Source organism: Plecotus auritus (assembly GCF_963455305.1).
Source record: "Plecotus auritus genome assembly, chromosome: 7".
NCBI classification, from domain to species: Eukaryota; Metazoa; Chordata; class Mammalia; order Chiroptera; family Vespertilionidae; genus Plecotus; species Plecotus auritus.
In genome coordinates, this window is record NC_137774.1 from 139,467,372 (window position 1) to 139,491,317 (window position 23,946).

Sequence of the window (23,946 nt, forward strand, 5' to 3'; positions counted from 1 at the left end):
TGGTAAGAGTTCTTTCTTTTTTACAGCAGTGTAGTATTCCATTGTGTAGATGTACCAGTTTTCTAATCCACTCATCTGCTGATGGGCACTTAGGCTGTTTCCAAATCTTAGCTATTGTAAACTGTGCTGCTATGAACATAGGGATGCATATATCCTTTGTGATTGGTGTTTCTGATTTCTTGAGATATATTCCTAGAAGTGAGATTACTGGGTCAAATGGGAGTTCCATTTTTAATTTTTTAGGAAATTCCAAACTGTTTTCCACAGTGGCTGCACCAGTCTGCATTACCACCATCAGTGCATGAGAGTTCCTTTTTCTCTACATCCTTGCCAGCACTTATCATTTGTTGACCTCATAATGTCTTTATCTCTAAAAAAGAGGCTGGTTAGAAAGTCAATCTTTCCCCCCTGCTCAATTTATTCCAGAAGAGGTTTTCAAAGTGGAAACAGACTCTTGGCCTGTAAACTATATTGAGGAGGAGGGAAGGCAGGTGGAGAGTGATGAGCAAGACTCTCAGAGATTGAAAGAAGGACAATAATAGCTAACATATTGAGTGCTAATTGAGGGTAATTTAATTAATTAATTCCATACATCTCAGTTTATAATGACTAATAGAAGAGATGAAGAAAATAAGTACCAACCAACTGAACCATAGGCATTCTTACAGGTCTGTTTCTAGCAATAGCAGATGCTCTACAGCTTTCAGGTAGGTTCCAAAGCTATTCTGGGCTATTCTAAATGTGTGGTAAGACTGTATGCCCTGCCATCCTCTCCCGATCACCCAACCCAAACCCAAGTACAAAACCATTAACCTTAAAACTCTTGAAGTACCGTCCACTGTGACTGGGCACTGGAATAAAATGGGAAATGATCAGACTTTAAAGTCCGTCTTAAATTTGAATCTCACTTCTACCAGTTCCTATAACAGTTAGGTCAGTAACTTCTGGTCTGAGTCTCAGTCTCCTCTTTTTTTTTTCATTTTCTTTTTTTAGATATATTTTTACTAGAGGCCCAGTGCACGAAATTCTGGCACTGGGGTGGGGGGGACCTGGCACTGCGGTGGGGTGGGGGGGTCCCTCAGCCCAGGTTGTGAGAGGGCACAGGCCAGGCCAGGAAGGGATAGGAAGGGATAAGTAGAGAGAAGTATCAATGATGAGAGGACCACTGATTGGCTGCCTCCTGTACCCGCCCTCCCCCCCCAACACACACACACACACACACACACACACACAACCAGGGATAGAGCCCGCATCCCCGGCATGTGCCCTTGACCGGAATTGAACCAGGGAGTTGACACTGTATCCACTGAGCCAAACCAGCTAGGGCTCAGTCTCCACTTAAATTACCGGAGAACAATGAAGCCTGCCTGCCTTGCAGGGTTGGTGCGAGAATAAGCAAGGAAATTAAGGGCCAGACACGGCCTTTCGCAGTTAACCCCTCAATCTGCCCTGTCCCATTCACCCCCTTCCCGCCACTGCAAGGAGATGAAGAAAGCTAACGTTCTTTGTCAGAAAGATATTATAGCGTTTATTGTCATTTTTGTCGTTTCCAAAAATGCTGGCTGGTCAAGCTCCAGTGCCCGGTACATGTTGGCGAAAGTCCACACACACTCATATCTCTCTCATACACAAGACCTGTTTTCGGGACTTTACCCAAAGTGCAGGGCAGAAGATGCCAGGGGTGCCGATGGCTTTTCCCACGAGGCTGCCCCGGCCCCGGCTGCGTCGCGCCCCGCCCGCCCAGCCGCGCACGCGCAGGGGCTCGCTAGCCAAGCTGGTCTCTGAGGTCGGGCCTCGGAGGGCGGGGCGGTGGACGGGGCAGAGGCGTGGCCCAGCGGAGGGCGGGGCTGGCCCAGCCTTCCAGACCCGCTGGTGGGGACGTCCGCTGAGCGCGCGAGGAAGCCTGTGCTTTTCCGAGTCGCTCTCTTCCGGGCTCGGTGCGGTGGTCGGCATGGCCCGTGAGTGTGCGGACAGGTTGGGGAAGCGGCAGGGAAGCCAATGGGTCGCCCAGGCGCGGTTGGCGGGGAGCCAGGGGCCGGCGGGGAATCCCCTTCGTACAGACGCGGCTGGGACCCCGTCTTCAGACAGCAGAGAGAGGGACGGTTGGTTCCGATCGGGCCTGAAAGGGTGCCTGCCCCCCTGGTGCGAGATTACACGGTAAAGAACACCTCCCGGAGGCGGGGTGTGTGAGACGGCAGCTCCGGAGGGGTCCTGCTCTGGAGGTGCTTTATAGCTGGCACTTTACATCATCAGGCCTAATAAACACCCGGAGCTCCGACTGAGTCTCCTCCCTCGTTCTTTTGTTTAGCCCTCACCGGTAATGTTTCACAAGCATCTTGCTTAAGAGTTGGCCTGTGCGATGTGTGGTCTCTGTATCTAGCTTTCTCACTCCACCCACACCCCGCAGGAGCCAGAACTTACTTCGGAATACTGACCCATGTATAGCCGATTGGAATGGAATGCCCATTTTAAGAGATCTGGCATTTACAGCAAGTGAACATCTTGATTGGTATAATACTCTTAAAAGATCTTAAGTATTTACCTCTACGCTTCCTCCTTGTAGTCAGATCTGAGAACACTATTCAGTGCTGTACTTTGCTGGCTCATCTATTAAAAAGTAAACTTCAGCCCTGACCGGTTTGGCTCAGTGGATGGAGCGTGGGCCTCCAGACTCAAGGATCCCAGGTTCGATTCCGGTCAAGGGCTTGTACCTTGGTTGCGGGCACACCCCCAGTGGGGGGTGTGCAGGAGGCAGCTGAAGATGTTTCTCTCTCATCGGTTTCTAACTCTCTACCCCTCTCCCTTCCTCTCCGTAAAAAATCAATAAAATATATATATTTTTAAAAGCAAACTTCAGATGCACTTAAATAACAGCCTTATACTGAAATTAATAATTTTGGAGATGGGTAAAGAGCACGACTGTTCTTCTTTGTAGGTGGAAATCAACGAGAACTTGCCCGCCAGAAAAACATGAAGAAATCCCAGGAAATTAGCAAGGGAAAAAGAAAAGAGGATAGCTTGACTACCTCTCAGAGAAAACAGAGGTCAGTGATGCTAATGGAATTCTCAAGTCACTGAAGTTTTCATTGTGGAGAATGGAATGCATTTTTTAAATTCTTGGTAGAACTAGGCCTAACCTGCAGAAAGGGATAACAGTTGAATATTTGTTGTGCCAGGCATACTAAAACTATATGGATAGTTATCATCCCAACCCATGGATGAAGAATTTAAAGTTCTTAAGCTATAATTTGTTTTGCAGAGAGCCTCATGCAACTCCGCCACACCATTAGAACCTCATTTAGCAAAATTATCTTCTAATATACTGAATAGGTTATATACAGAACACAAGTGAGAACGTAATCAGCTTTTCTGTAACAACTTACAGCCTTTTCTCCCATTATAGAGACTCTGAGATCATGCAACAAAAGCAGAAAGCAGCTAATGAGAAGAAGTCTATGCAGACAAGAGAAAAATGATGACTGACAATTTGGAAAACCTGGGTGCTACTGCCAACTAGGTGTATTATAAGCTCTATGATCAAGATTTTGTAGAGTGAACAGTCATTACATATGTTATATCTTTATAAAAACTATTTTAAACTTTACCTTTCAGTCTGACATAGTATAATGTTTCAGAACCATCCTGCAAAGAATAAAACACTAACCATGCATGTGACATGTTGGTGAACATTATTTTTTTATCAGCAGTGAGCACATATATAACTAATTAGAGGTAATGTGATCAGATAATAGAAGCTCTTATATAAACCTACAATCTTTGTCTTAAAACTTTGTTAAGGTAGGTCTTTAAAGTAAACTTTATTATATAATAGAATTTAAGATGCATTAATCTAATTTTGCTTTTTAATCAACTGGTTTGCTTAAAGAATTTACAATAGATAGTACAAATGACCTGGAACTAAATGACCATAAACTAAATGAGGTCTCAGTACTAGTAAGAGTTTTACTTACAGCTTTAACATTTTTTAAATAAGTTCCTTTAAAAAAATAATTTTTTCTAGCAGAATTAGTTTTACAACAAAATTGAGATTTCCCCTATGCCCCCTCCCCCTACATATATCCCTTGCATAGTCGCCCCAATTATGAATATTCCCCCACCAGAGTGGTACAGTTGTTGTAATTGATGAACCTTCATTAACACATCATTAGCACACAAGTACATAATTTACATTAGGATTCACCTTTCTTTTAATATGTTTTATTGATTTTTTACAGAGAGAAAGGGAAAGGGATAGAGTTAGAAATATCGATGAGAGAGAAACATCGATCAGCTGCCTCCTGCACACCCCCTACTGGGGATGTGCCTGCAACCAAGGTACATGCCCTTGACCAGAATCGAACCCGGGACCCTTCAGTCTGCAGGCCTATGCTCTATCCACTGAGCCAAACCAGTCAGGGCAGGATTCACCTTTTATGTTGTAAGAGTGCTTTCTTTTTTTCTTTTAATCCTCACCGAGGACATGCTTAGAGAGGGAGAAACAGATTAGTTGCCTTCCATATGTGCCCCAGGGATCAAACCCACAACCCAGGTATGTGTCCAGACTGAATCAAACCGATACCTTTCCGATACTCAACCAACTGAGCCAATCCAGCTGAACAACAGCGCCAGTTATTTAGTCTGTTCTGAGACTCTTAAAACACTTGAGACTTTCTCTGGCCAGTGTACTCAGTGGTTGGAGTGATGGCCCTCACCAAAGGGTTGTGGGTTCTATCCCCAACCTAGGTCAGGTGCGTGCCAGCGGCAACCAATCACTGTATCTCTCTCACATCAATGTTTCTCCTTCTCCCTCCATTCTATTCGGTCTAAAAAGCAATGGAAAAATATCCTCCAGTGAGAATTAACAAAACAAAACAAAACAAACAACTGGTGACTTAATGATGTTTATAAATTTGAAAATATGATAACCTAGGGCCGTGGTCAGCAAACTGCAGCTCACAAGCCACATGCAGCTCTTTGGCCCCTTGAGTTTTTAGCAAAGGCCAGATTAGGAGTACCCTAATTAAGTTAATAACAATGTACCTACCTATATAGTTTAAGTTTAAAAAATTTGGCTCTCAAATTTGGCATTTTAATTATGATGTGTCTTGGTGTGGTCCTCTTTGGATTCCTTTTGTTTGGGGTTCTGTGGGCTTCCTGAACTTGTAAGTCTATTTCTTTCACCAGGTGGGGGAAGTTTTCGGTCATTATTTCTTCAAATAGGTTTTCAGTATCTTGCTCTCTCTCTTCTTCTGGCACCCCCATAATTCTGATGTTGGTACGCTTGAAGTTGTCCCAGAGTCTTCTTACATTATCTTCAACTTTTTGGATTTTTTTTTTTTGCTTTTTGCTTTTTCGGTTGAGTGTTTTTTGCTTCTTTGTATTTCAATTCTTTGACTTGATTTTTGTGTTCCTCTTGTCTGTTTTTGGGTCTCTGTATAATATTTTTTATTTCAGTCAGTGTATGTTTAATTTCTAGTTGGTCCTTTTTCATTTTTTTTTTAAATATATTTTATTGATTTTTTACAGAGAGGAAGGGAGAGGGATAGAGAGTTAGAAACATCGATGAGAGAGAAACATCGACCAGCTGCCTCCTGCACATTCCCCACTGGGGATGTGCCCGCAACCAAGGTACATGCCCTTGACCGGAATCGAACCCGGGACCCTTCAGTCCGCAGGCCGACGCTCTATCCACTGAGCCAAACCGGTCAGGGCTAGTTGGTCCTTTTTCATATCTTCGAGGGTCTCGTTATATTTATCGGCCTTTTCTAGGATATTCTTAAAAAGCCTTATAACCGTGGTTTTGAATTCTATATCCAGTCGTTTGTTTTCCTCCATTTCTTTTGTTTGTGACCTGATTCTTTGACGCCGCATTTTCACTGCTTCCCTGAGTTGGTAAGGTAGATTTGTGTGCTAGGTTTCCAATATGGCCCAGTGGGTCTGCCTCCCCAGTTAACCTGAGGTGGACACTCTTGGTGCACCCCTTTGTGGACTGTGTGTACAGCCTTGTTGTAATTAAGTCTTTATTGTTGTTGGTATCACTGGGAAGAATTGACCTCCGGGCCAGTTGGCTGTAAGGATCAGCTGTGTCTATGCTGGGAGAAGTTCGATGCTGGAGACAGCCTTATAGGATTAGACTTGCCAAATTGCAATAGCCTCTGTGCTCAGCTTGGATGGGGTGGAGTCTCAGTCTTGGCTTCCCGTCAGCCTTGCCCTTGCGCGCATGTGCGTGCCTTCAGACCTCTGCCTTTCCCAGCTCGAGTCTCCGCCTGAGAGTCCAGATTCCCCCCACAAGAGCATGGGTCCCCAGGGGCTCGCCTGGAACTAGGGTTCACTGCAGTCAGAACTGGGGCTCAGTGCAGTCAGGAGCCTCTGACTCCCTTCCACTAGGGAAAGCCTGTGGCAACCTCCGCAGCCTTTGTGCGCACTGGCACGCACGTGCTTTCAGTCCTCCGCCTTCCCCGGCCCCCGAGTCTCCGCCCGAGAGTCCAGACTCCCCCCACAAGAGCGTGGGTCCCCAGGGGCTCGCCTGGAACTGGGGTTTACTGCAGTCAGAACTGAGGCTCAGTGCAGTCAGTAGCCTCTGACTCCCTTCCACTAGGGAAAGCCTGTGGCAACCTCCGCAGCCTTTGTGCGCACTGGCCCGCGCGCGCCTTCAGACTTCTGCCTTTCCCAGCTCGAGTCTCCGCCCGAGTGTCCAGACTCCCCCCGTAAGAGCATGGGTCCCCAGGGGCTTGCCCGGAACTGGGGTTCAGTGCAGTCAGAACTGGGGTTCAGTGCAGTCAGAACTGGGGTTCAGTGCGGTTGGGGGCTTCCTTCCCCCTTCCGCCAGAGAAAGTCAGCCAGGCTCTCAGCCGCCCTTCCTCTCTGTGCGCACAAAGACCCTTTGCCGTACCTCCAATTCTCTGTGAGCTTTTCTCTTTCCTTCTAGTTGTAGAATTTTCACTCAGCCAGCTTTCCTGTGGTTCTGGATGGTATCCGTTCTGTCTTTTAGTTGTAGTTTTGAAATTGTTGTGCGAGGCAGCAATTTAGGTGTTTACCTATGCCGCCATCTTGGTTTCTCTCTCTCCTAGTGTCTTAATGAAGGTGCTGGTAATCTTGTGATAGGTCACTAACCAATTGTACTACCCATAAATAGATAGAATTCAAAGTGTCTCGAATACTGAATGAGGCAAACAAGAAACTTTTTAGCCTGAGTTTTTATCTTCATATTAGCACAGATTTTCAGTTAAAGTAAAGCTTTGCTCTACTTAATCAGTTCATTTCAGTCTTCACAATGTTATATGATGGTAGTCACAAGGGGAAAAGGATTACAATAGCTTGGGTTACATTCTAATAAAAAGGATAATGAAGAAGTCTAATTGTACCACAAAGATTCTTTATGGATCTGATTTCTGTAATTCTATCTCTAGAATTTCTATGCAGAGTGATAAGCCATGAGTACAGAGAACTTTTTATGCTTTCAGCCATATCCTTTATTTGCTTTCTTTTAATGAATGATTTTCATATTTAAAATAGCCCATGTAGTGGAATAACTTTGGACTTTTTAAAAAGTTAAACAATTCTTAGAATCTAGGGAAAACTACAGTTCCAAAAGAACATAAATATTAGGATAAAGAAGATCTCTGGGTTGTAATTAATCATTGGGACATATCCAAACTGAATGTTACTCATTTTATGGTATTTACTTGAATAAATTAACTGTTAAAATACAGGGTTTGATTTTTACCTTCAACATCACCAGACATTTCTTTTATATATATATATATAATATATACACACACATATATATGTATATATACATATATATGTATATATATATATAACCTAATATATATATAAAATTAGCTTATAGATAGAAAAGAGGGAGAAAATTAAGGGTAACTGCTAAACTATATTGACATTTCATCTTGTTAATCCTCATCAGAGGATATTTTTTCCCATTGATTTTTAGAGAGGGTGGAAGGAAGGGGGAGAAACAGAGAGAGAAACATTGATGTGAGAACAGACACATTGATTGATTTCCTCCTGCATGGGCCCCAACCAGGGCCAGGGATCGAGCCTGCAATCTAGGTACATGCCTTTGGCCTACAACGGACCCTTTGTCTGTAGGCCAATATTCTATCTACTGAGCCAAACCAGGTAGGACTATAATGACACTTTAGTTTCATTTCATGTAGCATATTTAAACAAAGTAATTAAAATTTCTAAACTTCTAAAGAGGGAAACTGGTTAATTACAAAATATTAAGGGGAAAATACAGATGAATAATTGTAACAAGTCAGCAAAGTTAATTAATGTACTAACTTTAGATATTTCTTTGAGTTGTTACCAAAGCAAGAAAATTATTTAGATGAAGTAGTACCAACTTTACAGTGTAATTTGAAAATTACCAAAATCCATGGAACACCCTTATAAACCTTAAAAATACTGTGTTACATCATCCTTAATAGGAGGTAGTGCATTATTATTAGCAATCTTCGTAAGTCCTGCTGAAAATAAGAGGGAGCAGCTGCTACTTCCCAAGGTGATATACTGAGGTCAGTTTCACCAGTTACTTGATTCCTTTCGAATGACTTTTCTATGAGTGGCAGAGTAAGAAATTATTACCACTTATCAAACAAGGCTGTTTTTGAAAATGGGCTAAAAGGAACTATTGATTTCTAGCCATTTTTCTAACTTTAAAAATACATATTTTGCTCTTTTTCCCCATGTTTTTATAGATGGGAAGAGTTTACCCATTCTGGAAAGTGACAATATATTTTTGCGTTATATTTTCAAGTTCTACCTTGTAAAGAGAGCTTTTTTGTTTAAGTCAGATGTACTACTGCTGTTTGTTTGAGTCTACAATCTGTTTCAAAATTACTGAATTTTAAAAAGAATATCCCCCACAGTGTTATATATAAAATTATGGCCTTAAATATATGCAATTTTCACTTTTCAATCATACCTCAATAAAACTGGGGGAGGGAGGACATATCCCTAAAGTGAAAACCTAATATATATATAAAATTGGCTTTGGCAATCAGATGATGATTTGTACATTTTACCATCTGTGTAATGGTTTTAACAGGGAGAGCAACTAAGCAGGGAGTATGTCAACTTCTTTAGGTAAATTCCTAATTGCCTTTGGTGATGAAGATCTATAAACACCAAAATTAAATTAAAATTGAATCACTTTTATGATTGTCATGGTTTTTCATTAGATCAAAACTGAATAAGTACATTTATTAAACTGCCTCCTACAGCTTCATCTGCTAAAGTACTTGTTTTATAATAATCACATATTGAAAGATGCTGTCTTTTCAGATGGCCAAGTCATGAAAATGTCAGTGAGATAAGAAGAATGACTTACAAGTTGCTCAAATGCACTTCCTTTTTTTTTTTTTTTTTAAGTATATTTTATTGATTTTTTACAGAGAGGAAGGGAGAGTTATAGTTAGAAACGTGGATGAGAGAGAAACATCCATCAGCTGCCTCCTGCACACCTCCTACTGGGGATGTGCCCGCAACCAAGGTACATGACCTTGACCAGAATCGAACCTGGGACCTTTCAGTCCGCAGGCCGACACTCTATCCACTGAGCCATGCCGGTGAGGGCTGCACTTCCTTATTAATTCCAGGAAGATTTAAAACTTACTACAGGCTTTCCCTTACAACTTTGCTTCTTAAAAACAAAACCTTTTACAAAGCGCTCATTATACACATTAAACGTTCACAGATAGCTTGTTACTGGACCAACTGCCCAGGAAAATTAAGATTTAAATTTTTTTTTTGCTTTTATTTATTTTCAATTTAAATTCTTTATTGTTGAAAGTATTACATCTTGCCGCACCAGCACAGCCAAGGGTTCAGTGAGCCTGAGGGAGGGCTGGCGAAGGATGAAGAAAAGACAGACAAAGAGAATAAGCTGGGTCTAGGTGGCCCTTCTGTGCCTGGCTGAGACTACAGAACAGATCCAGACAGCATTCTGATGCTTTATTTTATAGTCAGAGATAAACAAGGTAGTGGTCACCATAGTTACAATGTTCTTGTGAGTTTTACTTGTTTTGACAGCACTTGCTGCACCTCCCACAGCCCATTAGCTACCCAGGAAGGATCTAGGGAGCATCATAAAGTCAAGGTTAATTATGCTGTGCCCTCTAAGGTGGGACTTGTTTGTGGCTTTGCCAGCAGGTCAGTCCCAGGCTTAACCCTATAACCGCTCCCTACATTATATATGTCTCCTTTTTCCCCCATTGACCTCTCCGTCTGCTCTCACCCCCCAGCACATGCCCCTCACCCCCCTACTGTCTGTGTCCATTGGTTATGCTTATGTGCATGCATACAAGTCCCCCAGCCACTCTCCCCTGCCTTCCGAGGTTTGATGCTGTTCGATGCTTCTATGTCTCTGGATCTAACTTTTTTATTGATTTTTAGAAAGAGGAAGAGAGAGAGAGAAACATCAATTTGTTGTTCTTACTTATGCATTCCTTGGTTGAGTCTTGTAAGTGCCCTGATCCAGGATAGAACCTGGAACCTGGCTCATCAGTACAATGCTCTAACCAAATGAACTACCCAGCCAAGGCTAGCACTCTTTATTTCATTTTTTTTTTTTTTAACCCTCACCCGAAAATATTTTTCCATTGACTTTTAGGGAGAGTGGAAGAGAGGAAAACACACTGAGAGAAACATCAATGTGAGAGAGACACATTGATTGGTTGCCTCCTGCTAGCGCCCTGACCAGGACCCTGGCAGGGGAGGAACCTGCAACCAAGGTACTTGCCCTTGACTGGATTGAACCCAGGATCCTTTGGTCCGCAGGCACTGAGCCAAACCAGCCAGGACAAGGCTAACACTCGTTAAAGCACTTAAAAAATGTATTATCGGTTACCTGTGCAGTGATTTTTATTTTTTTAAATATATTTTTATTGATTTCAGAGAGGAAGGAAGAGGGAGAGAAACATCAATGATGAGAGAGAGTCATTGATTGGCTGCCTCCCAAACGACCCATCTGGGGCTCTGCGCCCCCTACCGGAATGGAACCTGGGACCCTTCAGTCCGCAGGCCGATGCTCTATCCACTGACTGAGCCAAACCGGGTAGGGCGAGTGATTTTTATTGTATTGGTTTACCCATATTTTCTCTAAATCACCTGCAATGAACACTTAAAAAAAAAATCCTCACCTGAGAATTACTGATTTTAGAAAGAGAGAAACACTGATGTAAGAGAAACATCTATGGGGTTGCCTTCCATATGCGCCCTTACGGGGGTAATCAACCCCCAAGCTAGGTATGTGCCCTCCCATACAGCAACCTTTTGGTGTATGAGAGGCTGCTTCAACCAACTGAGCCACACCAGCCACTGCAATAAACACCATTTTTAAAGAAAATGTACTGTTCAAAAATACCCTGGTAGAATCTACGAAGATATCAAAAAGTGAAATCGAAGAATTGAGAGAATAGAGAGAAAAAAAAGATGGAGACCACTGGGAGATAGGGCGCGGAATCCTCCAGGCCCCCGGTTGTCTCCGGGCCACCGTACTCTTCCGCTCCCAGAGGTCCCTGCGGCGGAAATGGTCATTCTCCGAGGCACGCAGCCCACGCCGCGTACCGGTGGTTTCCTGGCCATGGCGATGGGGGGAGGAGGTGGCGGCGGCGTCCCGGAGCAGGAGGACTCGGTGCTGTTCCGGCGCGGCGCCGGCCAGGTGAGGGCGCGGCCGGCTCTGCGTCCCGAAGGCGCCCAGTGCGGGCTCCTAGCGCCTATTGCCAGCCCCTGCGCTGCTTCCCCGGCCGCGGGGCAGGACCTGGGCAGTCCGTTTACTGCAGGACTGTGGTCAGCCTAAACGTTTCTACATATTTTCCCATTTGGGAACCTTAGCAGCCAGCTCCTTCCCTGCTCAGCTTGGGCGCCTTGATGGCTGTGAGCCAAGGCCCTACCGTAACTTAATCGTACTTTGGTTTGTCCATTTTGACAGGGGGCTGTGAGTGGAGGCAGGCCAGGGCGAAGCGGGGGAACCAGTTAGGAGGCTATTAAAATTATCTAGACTTAGATCAGGATGTTAGCAGAGGAGAGCAGAGTACTTGTATTCTAGATATATTTTGAAACCAAAGGCAACAGGTGTCGCCTAGGGATTCAGTAGTGGAGATTTGAGAGAGAAAAGTCAAGGATAACATCAAGATTGTCCTGAACAGTTGAAATGATGAAGTTAGTTGCCTTTACGGATGAGCTGAGGTTGAGAACCGCAGTCCTTTTTTTTTTTTTTTTTTTAATATTTTTATTGATTTCAGAGAGGAAGGGAGAGGGAGAGAGAGAAACATCAATGATGAGAGAGAATCATTGATCTGTTGCCTCCTGCATGCCCCCTACTGGGGATCAAGCCCGCGACCCAGTTATGTGCCCTTGACTGGAATCGAACCTGGGACCCTTAAGTCCGCAGGCCAATGTTCTATCCACTGAGCCAAATGAGGTAGGGCGAGAACCGCTGTCTTAATGCTTGACTATGAAACTTAAGTTAGGAAAGGAAATGAGGATATTACAACAGTGAGAGATAGTTTGAAAAGTGAGAGGATCAATGTTTTGCTATTCCCAGTGAAGTGGAATGATTGTCAAGCTACTGGAAGGAATAAGTTGTGTAGATCCTAGAAGGTGGTGGTTGGAGAATAGGATTTATGGAGAGGTTGTATTTTCTGGTTATAATATAACTAGAGGCCCGATGCACAAAATTCTTGCAAGAGTAGGCCTTCCTGCCGCCGGCACCGGCTTCCCTCCAGGACCCAGGCTTCATCTGGAAGGTCATCCGAAAGGACTTCCAGTCTAATTAGCATATTATGCTTTTATTGTTATAGATAAGAGCAATGTATGAAAATTCCATTTTCTCCACATTCTTGCTAACACTTGGTATACACAGTCTTGTGTTAATTTTAGACATTGTAATAGATGTGTAGTGGCTTCTTGTTGTGGTTTTAATTAGAAGTGGGCAGCTGAGATTGAGTGATAGATCATTGGTAGAGAAGAGTTTAAAGACCTGCAAGGATAGGATATTGGAAGATCATTTACATGGGTTTTTTAATAATCAAGAATTATGACGGCCCAGCCAGCATGGCTCAGTAGTTGAATGTTGACCTATGAATCAGGAGGTCATGCTTCGATTCCTGGTCAGGGCACATGCCCAGTTTGCGGGCTCAGTCCCCACTGTGGGGTGTGCGGGAGGCAGCCGGGCAATGATTCTTTCATTATTGATGTTTCTATCTCTTTCTCCCTCTCCCTTCCTCTCTGAAATAAATATTTGTGTGTGTGTGTGTGTGTGTATACATACATATATGAATTATGACAAGTAGTGTTGGAGTGTGTGCTGGGATAGAAATCTCTGAGAATGAGGAGGTATGACCCAAGATGGCTGTAGACAATTGCAAAAAGAGGGATAGTAGACAGTAGACACTGTTGACAGGATTTTTTTTTTTTTAAATATATTTTATTGATTTTTTACAGAGAGGAAGGGAGAGGGATAGAGAGTTAGAAACATCGATGAGAGAGAAACATTGATCAGCTGCCTCCTGCACACCCCCTACTGGGGATGTGCCCGCAACCAAGGTACATGCCCTTGACCGGAATCGAACCTGGAACCCTTCAGTCCGCAGGCCGACGCTCTATCCACTGAGCCAAACCGGTTTCAGCTGTTGACAGGATTTTTAAAGCTAGGAATTTTAGTGAGGAAGGAAGGAGAATAATCTGGAAGTGGAAGTGAGGAGCAAGGAAAATTTCTTCCCCACCTTTGGTATAGTGATTTGAGGGATATGAAGGAGAAAACATTTCATTTGAGATGTCTACAAGGAAAGTGGCATCCCCAGAGAAAGCCAGATTTTAGTTACAGCCCGATGAAGGAAATATTTAGAGAAGAGGTTAAAGAGGGGTAGAGAGTTTGTTGGTTACTCAAAAGAGCACGGTGGAAGTGTTAGTAATTGAGATGTAGTGGAAGATGGCAGAACATGAGGAATAACTTGAGAAACCTCGGCTATTGATGATGACTGAGAAACAAATATAAAGGCAGCCCTAGTCTGTTTTGGTTGCTGTGTAACAAATTACTCAAAACTTAGTAGCTTGAAAATAATCATTTTATTATTTCTCATAGTTGCTGTGTGTTAGGAATTTGTGAAGGCCTTGCTGGGTATTTCCCCTTGAGATCTTTCATGTGGTTGCATCCACATAGTAACTGAAGCTACAATAGCTGAGTCCCTGACTGGCTGGCCATATCTTTTCTTATAGCCTCAGGGCTTCTATATGTGATCTCTGTGTTGGGCTGGTTTGAATTTCCTTATGCCTTTATAGTTCTCTATCATCTCTCATCTCCTGTCCCCAGACAACTGCTGATCCACTTTCTGTCACCATAGGTTAGCTTGCATTTTCTAATGTTTATTCTATGTTTATTCATTTACTGTTCATGAGTATGGGGTTGTGTTCAGTTTGGGGCTGTTACAAATAGACCTGCCATGACTACTAGCTTAGAAGACTTTATGTGAACATGTGCTTTCATTTCTCTTGGGTAAATACCTGGGTCATTCATTATTTTAACTTTAAGAAACCGTCAGCCAAAACCGGTTTGGCTCAGTGGATAGAGCGTCGGCCTGCGGACTCAAGGGTCCCAGGTTCGATTCCGGTCAAGGGCATGTACTGTGGTTGCGGGCACATCCCCAGTGGGAGGTGTGCAGGAGGCAGCTGATCGATGTTTCTCTCTCATCGATGTTTCTAGCTCCCTATCCCTCTCCCTTCCTCTCTGTAAAATATCAATAAAATATATTTAAAAAAAAAAAAAAAAAGAAACCGTCAAACTTTTCAAAGTGGTTGTACATTTCAACTAGCAATGTATGAACGTTTCATTTGCTTCACATCATTGCTAACACTTGGTATGGTCAGTCTTGTGCTAATTTTAAACATTCTAATAGATGTGTGGTAGCATCTTGTGGTTTTAATTAGCATTTCTCTGATGACTGATGATGTTGATCATTTTATGTGTTCACTTGCCATCCATGTATCTTCTTTGGCAGAGTGTTCAGATGTTTTGCCCATTTTTGAATTGGTTTGTTTGCTTTGCTTTTGTTGAGATTTGAGAGTTCTTCATATATGCTCGATATAAAACCTTTATCAGATAGGTAATTTGCAAATGTTTTATCCCAGTTTGTGGCTTGGTTTTTCAGTCTCTTAACAGTGTTTTTTAGCCCTGGCTGGTTTGGCTCAGTGGATGGAGCTTCTGGCCTTGAGTTTCCTCTTAATTATGGGTTGCTGCCCCAGGGTTGGGGTTTATCGTGCGATAGACCTACCTGCTTTGATATTGTTATTGGTGTATTTTTTTTTTCATTTGCCCAATGTGTAGGAGTTGCTCAACTAATTTTTAGATTTTTTTTCAGGGGAAATTGTTTCAGACAACTGTAGATTTATTGTGTTGGTGGGAGGAGGTGAGTTAAGAATCTTCTGTATCTTCATCTTGGACTGGAGAAAATTAATTTCTTCCAATTTAAAACATGTTTGTACTTCACATTTCAGTATTTTATTTTATTTGTTTTACATTCTTTTTTGTTTTGTGTTTTAAATCCCTGATTAGAACATCTGTCTTGGGAGCAGGCAGCATAATTTCATATACTTCTCAATGATGAGTGCTTAGTAGGTAGTGGGTGCTCAAAACATTGTTTTATTGAATTAAGTTTAAGTTCTAAGTACTCATTAAATTTAAATTCAAAAACAGAAATAAGTTTTAGGTCTTTTCCAGATTAAAACTACGCCCTTTATCTTATACTACCTGGCTGGCCAAACTACACCATTTATCTGCTCTTAGACAAGATTGAAATGTGAGTTATTCTTGAACAAATCCACTTATGGTTGGTAGATAGGGATTAAATTGTAGAGCATTCACTTCATGGTATACCTCTTAGAACATTTTACATATGTTTCGCTTTGGGGATAATGCTGCAAAATCTCTAAGCAGGTAGGTTTCTTGTGGTTATAGTTAGGATTTAAAGTACCCATTTTTTAGTTTAATTTTATGTTTGGTTTAAGATGGCTCTTGGCATACTTTTTTTATGAAATCCATCCAAACATGAATTGTTTTTATTCTTTATCCTTCCCAGAGTGATGATTCTGACATTTGGGATGATACAGCACTGATAAAAGCATACGATAAAGCTGTGGCTTCATTTAAGGTATGAAATGTTTACGTTTTTGCTTAGGTCCTCATGTTAGTCACTTGGGAAAAATTAATTGATAACATTTACAGTAAAGTATTAAAGTATGTATTATTTAGTTCTAATTTTGAAGATTAAAGGATAACATTGGTTAGTTAAATTAGATATTTTCCTTTAGAAGTTGGTAGGTAGCCTGTCTATATGTGATCCTTTTAAGAGAGGAGATTTAACTAGAATTTTAAACATTGGTTGCTTTTAATGTGTTTACATTGTGTAAACGTATGGAAGTCATCTAATTCAGATTAGTGGAAGGATAGTCTGAATTTTAATTTTTAAACATTTAACAAGTCTATTGAAATAATGGTGATAAATAGCAATAGTGCAGTAATTAATACTTGTAGCGTGTATACAGTGTTTTAGGCACTTTTCTAACTGCTTTATATATGTTAAATTAACGTGATCTCCCCCAAATCCAATTAGTTGGGTTCTAAGTCAGGTGTTTCTGGTGGTTGGAATATATAGTTCTTGGGGGGTGTGGTCTGTTTTTGTGGCCCACATAAGACATTTACACAGTTGTCCAACATCATCACTTGACTCACAGTCTGAGGTATTTGGTCTTACTGAGCACCATACGTGAGCCCTCTTAGTTCAGACACAGCATAGGCTCATACAGAACACCAAGCATAGAGTCCACTTCCTTCGTGTAGTCATTCCTATACCATAAGGTAGAAAGATCAAACCTGTGTGTCATCCTTGAAGCTGAATTCTATATTTTTCAATAGCATGCTTTCCAGTATGCACTTAGACTAGAAGTACACTAACTTAGTGTTACCATGACAGTTCTGTAAAGTGCAGATTAAAATGGGGCTCAAAGCCGACTGCGGTAGCTCAGTGGTTGAGCTTAGACCTGTGAACCAGGGCCCAGGTTGCAGGCTCAAACCCCAGTAGGGGGCTTGCAGGAGGCAGCCAATCAATGATTCTCATCATTGATGTTTCTTTCTCTCTCTCCCTCTTCATTCCTCTCTGAAATCAATAAAAATATATGAAAAATAAAATGGGGCTCAGTGTGGGATTGGATAGATAATATTGCAGAGTGAAGTAGTCTGAATAGAGGAAAGGAACTGAGTTGAGGAAAAAATAGTTTACTTTTAGTTGTGTTGAGTTTAAGATAAATGGAAGATAGGAAATTGGTAATAGGAAATGTTGGATTGAGCTAAGAAGAAAGGTCAAAGGTAGATAATAGTTTTAGAAGTCTGTTTGCATAGTGGTTATTATTGAAATAATAGGAATAGTAGATGATCATAATCAGGTAAGAAGGATGGCCAAATTTTGTTGGGACTGCCCAAATTTAAGATTTGATCAGAGAAAAAATAAAAGCATCGGGGCCCTACATTGCTATGTCATCCAAACTGTCATGCATATCAAAAATAAAGATAATCAACAGAGTCTAATGTTACAGAAAGGTTGAGAGTGAGGAGACTTGTTAAATGGGTGTTTTTTGTCCTCCCCCAAAAAGTATTTCTTCATGAATCTTTAATTTATTGATTTTTAGAGAAAGCGGGAGAAACATCAATCTGTTGCTCCACTTATTATGCATTCTTTCGTTGCTTCTTCTGTGTGCCCTGACTGGAAATTGAACCTACAACCTTGGTGCATCGGGATGACACTAACCAACTGAGCTTCCCGCCCAGGCTGCTCATGAATCTTAACAGTTAACAGATCATCTGGCATGATCTGTCCACATGGCATCAGCTGGAGTGGCTCATTTGGGGGGTGAGGGATCTACTTTCATGATGGTTCACTCACATGGTTAGTGCTGCCTTATGCTAAGGGCTCAGCCAGGGCAGTGTGCTGGGGGCCTCTGTTCTTCACTTAGCAAGTTTCTTCACTGACAAAAGGGTCTTTAGAGCTGATTATCAGATATATGATGCCTGTAGCATGTGAGATGGTGGAAATAGGAAGTAGAGGCTGTCTGAGGTTTATAATAACTGAATTGTGACTTTTTCTGTATCGTTTTATAACATGCACATTTCTATTCTTATTTTCATAGCATGCTCTAAAGAATGGTGACATTTCTGAAGCTTCAAATAAACCAAAAGGCACCCCTAAAAGAAAACCTGCTAAGAAGAATAAAAGCCAAAAAAAGAACATCACAACTCCCTTGAAACAGGTTATTTTTAAAATATTGAGATTTAATTTCAAAGATTTTCTTCATACCATTCTTATTAAATAGTGTAAAATATCTTTAACTTAAGTGATTAGTGCAGTGTTTTCCATTGGCATGTAATTATAACATTTCTAAAACTATTAAACTTTCTATTGTTTAGGAACATGCCTTTCAATAAAAGTATAAGGACTTAGGTGGGACTGATTAATACTAAATTCAGGACAATGTTCACTTTATATGGGAAGGAGAGGGTGGAAGGCAGTGCTGTTTGAGAGGAATACCTGAGGGCCTTAAACTGAATTGGCAGTGTTCTACTTTTTAAACTGAGAGGTGGCTGTCCTTTTTTTCCCTTCAAAAATCCTAAACCTGTTACTACTCAGAAACCTAAAATTCTAGATAGAGTTTTTTCTGCTATTTAAAACAGTAGACCTGGAAGCTAAATATTTTGGTGTCTCATTAGTCACTTTAGTTTCATCATTACCAAGGGGGAAGAGAACTAATATTTGTTAAGTATTTGCTGTATGTCAGCCCAGAGGTGCTGGACACTTCACACATTCCCTCCTTTCTATTCTTCACAACAAATAAATGAGGTGAGGTAGGTTATATTATGTCCACTTAACAGATGAGGAAAATAATACTCAAAGAGATTAAAAAACTTGCCCATGATTATAAAAATGGCAGAGTTTATATATGACAGGATTACGTTATATTTATATTGGAATTCACATTTATGTGTTTTGGGCTCCAAGACTTTTTCACTGTTTCATTCTGCCTTCCAGATTAGTTAATGGGAGACTACCCCCATCCCCGATCCTACCCCACCCAAACAAGAAAATAGTTTACCCTCTTTAAAAGAAATGTGTTTATGTGTATGTGTATCTTTTTTTGTTTCTGTAGTGGAAAGTTGGTGACAAATGTTCGGCCATTTGGTCAGAAGATGGCTGCATTTACCCAGCTACCATTGCTTCAGTTGATTTTAAGAGAGAAACCTGTGTTGTGGTTTACACTGGATATGGAAATAGAGAGGAGCAAAATCTGTGTGATCTACTTTCCCCAACGTCTGATGTAGCTAATAATATAGAACAGAATGCTCAAGAGGTAAGGATACAAAAAATAAAGTTCCTGAAAGTAGAGATGAGATGAGAAACTACATGATATAACAACTTGTCAGTTTGATCCACTGAGGCATTACATTTTTCTTAATGAAACCTATATAACAGCAATACGTATATTTTTTCTTTTTAAAGAATGAAAGTCAAATTTCAACAGATGAAAGTGAGAACTCCTCCAGGTCTCGTGGAAACAAACCAAATAACATCAAGTCAAGAGCTGCTCCATGGAACTATTTTCTCCCTCCACCACCCCCCATGCCAAGATCAGGACTGGGACCAGGAAAGGTAATTTTTACACAGAAAAGGTTTCCAAGAAAATCTATATTAATAAAAGGGTAATATGCTAATTAGACCAGACATCCTTCCGGACAAAGCCATGGTGGCGGGGCTGAGGCAGAGGCGGTTAGGGGTGATCAGGCCAGCAGGGGAGAGCAGGTAGGGGGATCAGGCCAGCAGGGGAGAGCAGTTAGGGATCAGGCTGGCAGGCAGGCAAGTGGTTAGGAGCCAGCGGTCCTGGATTGCAAGAGGGATGTTCGACTGCCGGTTTAGGCCCGATCCCACAGGGACATCCCAGCAGTCGGACATCCTCCGAGGGGTCCAGGATTGCAGAGGGTGCAGGCCGGGCTAAGGGACCTTCCCTGCTGCCCCCCGCATGAATTTTGTGCACCGGGCCTCTAGTAGTTAATAATACTGAAACATTCAACAAATATTCAAACCTTCCATGAGGAGAATTGTAGATTTTCCCATGAAACTTGTGGCTTTCTGTAGGTGTTATAAATACACACTTGAGAATTTTCAGAGAGGAAATATGATAGTAATGCAGAATACTTTATAATGAAAAGCTTTTCCAACTACTTTTATGGAGTATTAGGTATTAGACTAATAATGTAGTGAACTGAAGTTAGAAAGTATGATATTTTATCAGCTGACTATCCTCATAGTTCCCCAAGTCACTTGTGTAAAATATGTAAAAACTAGTGGCCCAGTGCACGAAATTTGTGCAAGGGGAGGGGAATGTTCCTCAGCCCGGCCTGTACCCTCTCCAATCTGGGACCCCTCAAAGGATGTCCTACTGCCGGTTTACCGGGATTGGGCCTAAACCAGCAGTCGGACATCCCTCTCACAATCCAAGACTGATGGCTCCAGCTGCTCGCCTGCCTGCCTGATTGCCCCTAATCACTCTGCCTGCCGGCCTGCTCACCCCCAACTGCTCCCAAATGCCCCCCCGCCAGCCTGCTCACCCCCAATTGCTCCCCCCACCTTGCTGGCCTGCTCACTCCAAACTGCCCCCCCCCCCCTTGCTATCCTGATCACCTCCAACTGACTCCCACTGACGGCCTGCTCGCCCCCACTGGCCCCCCTGCTGGTCTGCTTACCCCCCAATGGCCTCGCCCCCCACCAGCCTGATCACCCACAACTGCCATCCCATCCTGGCCTGATCACCCCCCGGTGACCCAAGCTCCCAGCCGTCCCTTTTTTTTTTTTTTTTTTCAGCGCCTCCTTAAGCGGAGGCCAGGGCCGGCTGGAAGCATGTATCTGGGATTTATTTATCTTCTATAATTGAAACTTTGTAGCCTTGAGTGGAGGCCAGGGCCAGCCAGGGCTGGCGGGAAGCTTGGCTTCCTTCATCACCGGGGCAACCCAAGCCTGCTCACTCCAGCTCTGTGACCACCACCATCTTTAGTTGGGTTAATTTGCATACTCACTCTGATTGGCTGTGGGCGTAGTGGAGGTATGGTCAATTTTCATGTTTCTCTTTTATTAGATAGGATTGGAAGAGAATACAGTATTTACATCTACTACAGGTAAAATCCTAAGGAGCTCCCAAACTGTTATAGAGTAAATGTAAATATTGTTTTCCTTTATGCTTCTTTTGGTTATAAGTAACAAATCAACTTTAAAAAAGATTTATTTTAGGTTATATTATAGAACCCAAGTATGTCCCTGTCTAGTTGTTTTGTATAAAGCAGTGATTTTCTTGGAGGTTATGGTATTGAGGAAATAATAAAATTTTAAAAATAAAGATATCAAGTATGATTTATTAAAACTTTTCCTGCCCTGACCGGTTTGGCTCAGTGGCTAGAAAGGTCCCAGGTTCGATTCCGGTCAAGGGCATGTACCTTGGTTGCAGGCACATCCCCAGTGGGGAGTGTGCAGGAGGCAGCTGATCGATGTTTCTAACTCTCTATCCCTCTCCCTTCCTCTCTGTAAAAAATTAATAAAATATTTTTAAAAACAAAAACAAAAAACTTTTACTTAACTTTTTCTTCAAGATCTTTCTTTTTTTTTTTAATCCTCACCTAAGGCATGAGAATATTTTTTCCATTGATTTCTAGAAAGAATGGAAAGGAGTGGGGAGGGAGAGAGAGAGAGACATTGATGTGAGAGAGACACATCTGCACCAGGTACATGTCCTTGACCAGGAATCAAACCTAAGACCTTCTGGCATGTGGGCTTGATGGTCTAACCATTGAACCAGGGTTACAAAGTTTTTCTTGAGAATTACATTATATTACAGTTTCTAGAATGATCAAATCAATTTTTGTGTGTGTCTGTATATATGTATATGTATCTCATACTTCTTTGGTCTTAGGGGCCTGATTTTCCTTGTTAAGTGAGAGATTTACTAATTTTTACAATATATGCTCTAAATTAGCATATGTAACTACTGAAAGGACATCAATAAAAAAGATATACAATCTAGATAATGAAATTGTGGGATATATTGTTTTATGATTGAAATATCTTGCTAAAAACACTACCTCTTGATTTATAAGGTAATTAAAATATTTTCTTACTTTGATTTTATTCCCTGAATCTCTATAGAAAGGAAATGAGAAAAATCTACATTAATGAGTTTATTTGACTTCAGCATTTGATACATGCAATCCTATTTAATCTTTTATTATTTAAATTCTTTTGACATTAAATATTTTTTCCTCTTTTCATATTGAAGTTAGTAAATTAATCTTCCTTTGAAATACTTTTGCAGCCAGGTCTAAAATTTAATGGCCCACCACCACCACCACCACCACCACCACCACCCTTCTTATCATGCTGGCTGCCTCCGTTTCCTTCTGGACCACCAGTAAGTACAAAACAATTCAGATGAAACTATGCTTTCATACATAGGTTCTAATGGGTAAAAATTTGAACCAAACCTCGGGGGTTTTTTGTTTTGTTTCTTTCCTCACCTGAGGATATGTTTAATGATTTTGAGAGAGAGAGTGAGAGACAGAGAGAAACATAGATGTGAGAGAGAAACATGATTGGTTGTCTCCCATATGCCCTCGGACCAGGGATCAAACCCGAAACCTAGGTATGTATCTTGACCAGAAATGAAGTGTGCAACCTTTTTTTAAAAAATATTTTTATTGATTTCAGAGAGGAAGAGAGAGGGAGAAAGAAATAGAAACATCAATGATGAGAGAATCGTTGATCGGCTGCCTCCTGCATGCCCCCTACTGGGGATTGAGCCCGCAACCTGGGCATGTGCCCTTGACTGGAATCAAACCCAGGACCCTTCAGTCCGCAGGCCAACACTCTTATCCACTGAGCCAAACCAGCTAGGGGAAGTCTGCAACCTTTTTTTTTTAGTGTATGGGATGATGCTCCAACCAACAGAGCCATCTGGCCAGGATGGGTTTTTGTTTGTTTGTTTTTAATTTTTTTTAAAATATATTTTATTGATTTTTTTACAGAGAGAAAGGGAGAGGGATAGAGAGTTAGAAACATCGATGAGAGAGAAATGTCGATCAGCTGCCTCCTGCACACCCTCTACTGGGGATGTGCCCACAACTAAGGTACATGCCCTTGACCGGAATCGAACCTGGGACCCTTCAGTCCGCAGGCTGATGCTCTATCCACAGAGCCACACCAGTTAGGTCTGTTTTTAATTTTTAATGCCCTTCTCTATCAGACTGATTCATTCCTCTTATTGCCCCAGCTCATAGCCCTACATGCCTGCTTCCTTCCTGGTAGAAATTGTATCCCTTATTCTATAGGGAGGTTGTTCCTATTTGAAAGAATTTAAGTATACTGCATACAGGGATTTATGTGTTTCCTTTCCAGGTGTGCTTGGATGTTTGCTTGTGACCAAGTAGACTATTTGGATATCTACTGGTAGACTTTTAGATAACAACAGTAGCCTAGATACAAAGACAGTTTTTAGCCAACTGTGTGTGTTGGGGTAGGGGCAGTGCAGATGTTCACCCAACACCTTTATTTCAATACTGTTAGGGTGTTTTTTAAAGGAAAACCATCAAAGTATTTATGCTTGGTCTTTTACCCATAGTTTCATAAAGGAACAGAAAAATACATCTAATCAAATCAAGATGTTTAAACATTTTATGTGACCTATTGTTTTTTTATTGTTGTTCAATTTAATTTTGTTGTTGTTACTGGTTGACTTTCTTCAAATGTCAGATTTTAAAAATTTTTAATAGATAACATGGAATTTAGGGAAAGATACAGTTAACATTCAGCATTGTCTCCATAAAATGAATCTCCAGACTTC

At 41.7% G+C, this 23,946-nt stretch overlaps 2 protein-coding genes across 5 annotated transcripts in view; both read left to right on the forward strand.

Moving 5' to 3' along the window:
• Window positions 1–1,818: 1,818 nt before the first annotated feature.
• On the forward strand, window positions 1,819–3,772 carry LOC308253988 (small EDRK-rich factor 1). The gene is made up of 3 exons (XM_080679786.1): window positions 1,819–1,958; window positions 2,936–3,044; window positions 3,404–3,772. Exons 1-3 carry the CDS (start codon window positions 1,952–1,954, stop codon window positions 3,474–3,476), a joined length of 189 nt encoding a protein of 62 aa, XP_080535912.1. The 5' UTR covers window positions 1,819–1,951; the 3' UTR covers window positions 3,477–3,772.
• Window positions 3,773–11,535: 7,763 nt separating this feature from the next.
• Window positions 11,536–23,946, forward strand: part of SMN2 (survival of motor neuron 2, centromeric) — a gene marked incomplete at its 5' end in the record, with an annotated part of 51,737 nt that continues 39,326 nt past the window's right edge. For 2 of the 4 annotated variants that reach the window (XM_080679789.1, XM_080679788.1), the window contains 5 exons: window positions 11,552–11,683; window positions 16,098–16,169; window positions 18,202–18,321; window positions 19,216–19,416; window positions 19,566–19,715. In XM_080679789.1, coding sequence (XP_080535915.1) covers window positions 11,552–11,683; window positions 16,098–16,169; window positions 18,202–18,321; window positions 19,216–19,416; window positions 19,566–19,715 — 675 coding nt within the window. Of the gene's footprint in view, window positions 11,684–16,097; window positions 16,170–18,201; window positions 18,322–19,215; window positions 19,417–19,565; window positions 19,716–22,422; window positions 22,519–23,946 lie in introns of all 4 variants that reach the window. The other 2 variants (XM_080679790.1, XM_080679787.1) reach the window with 2 other exon arrangements.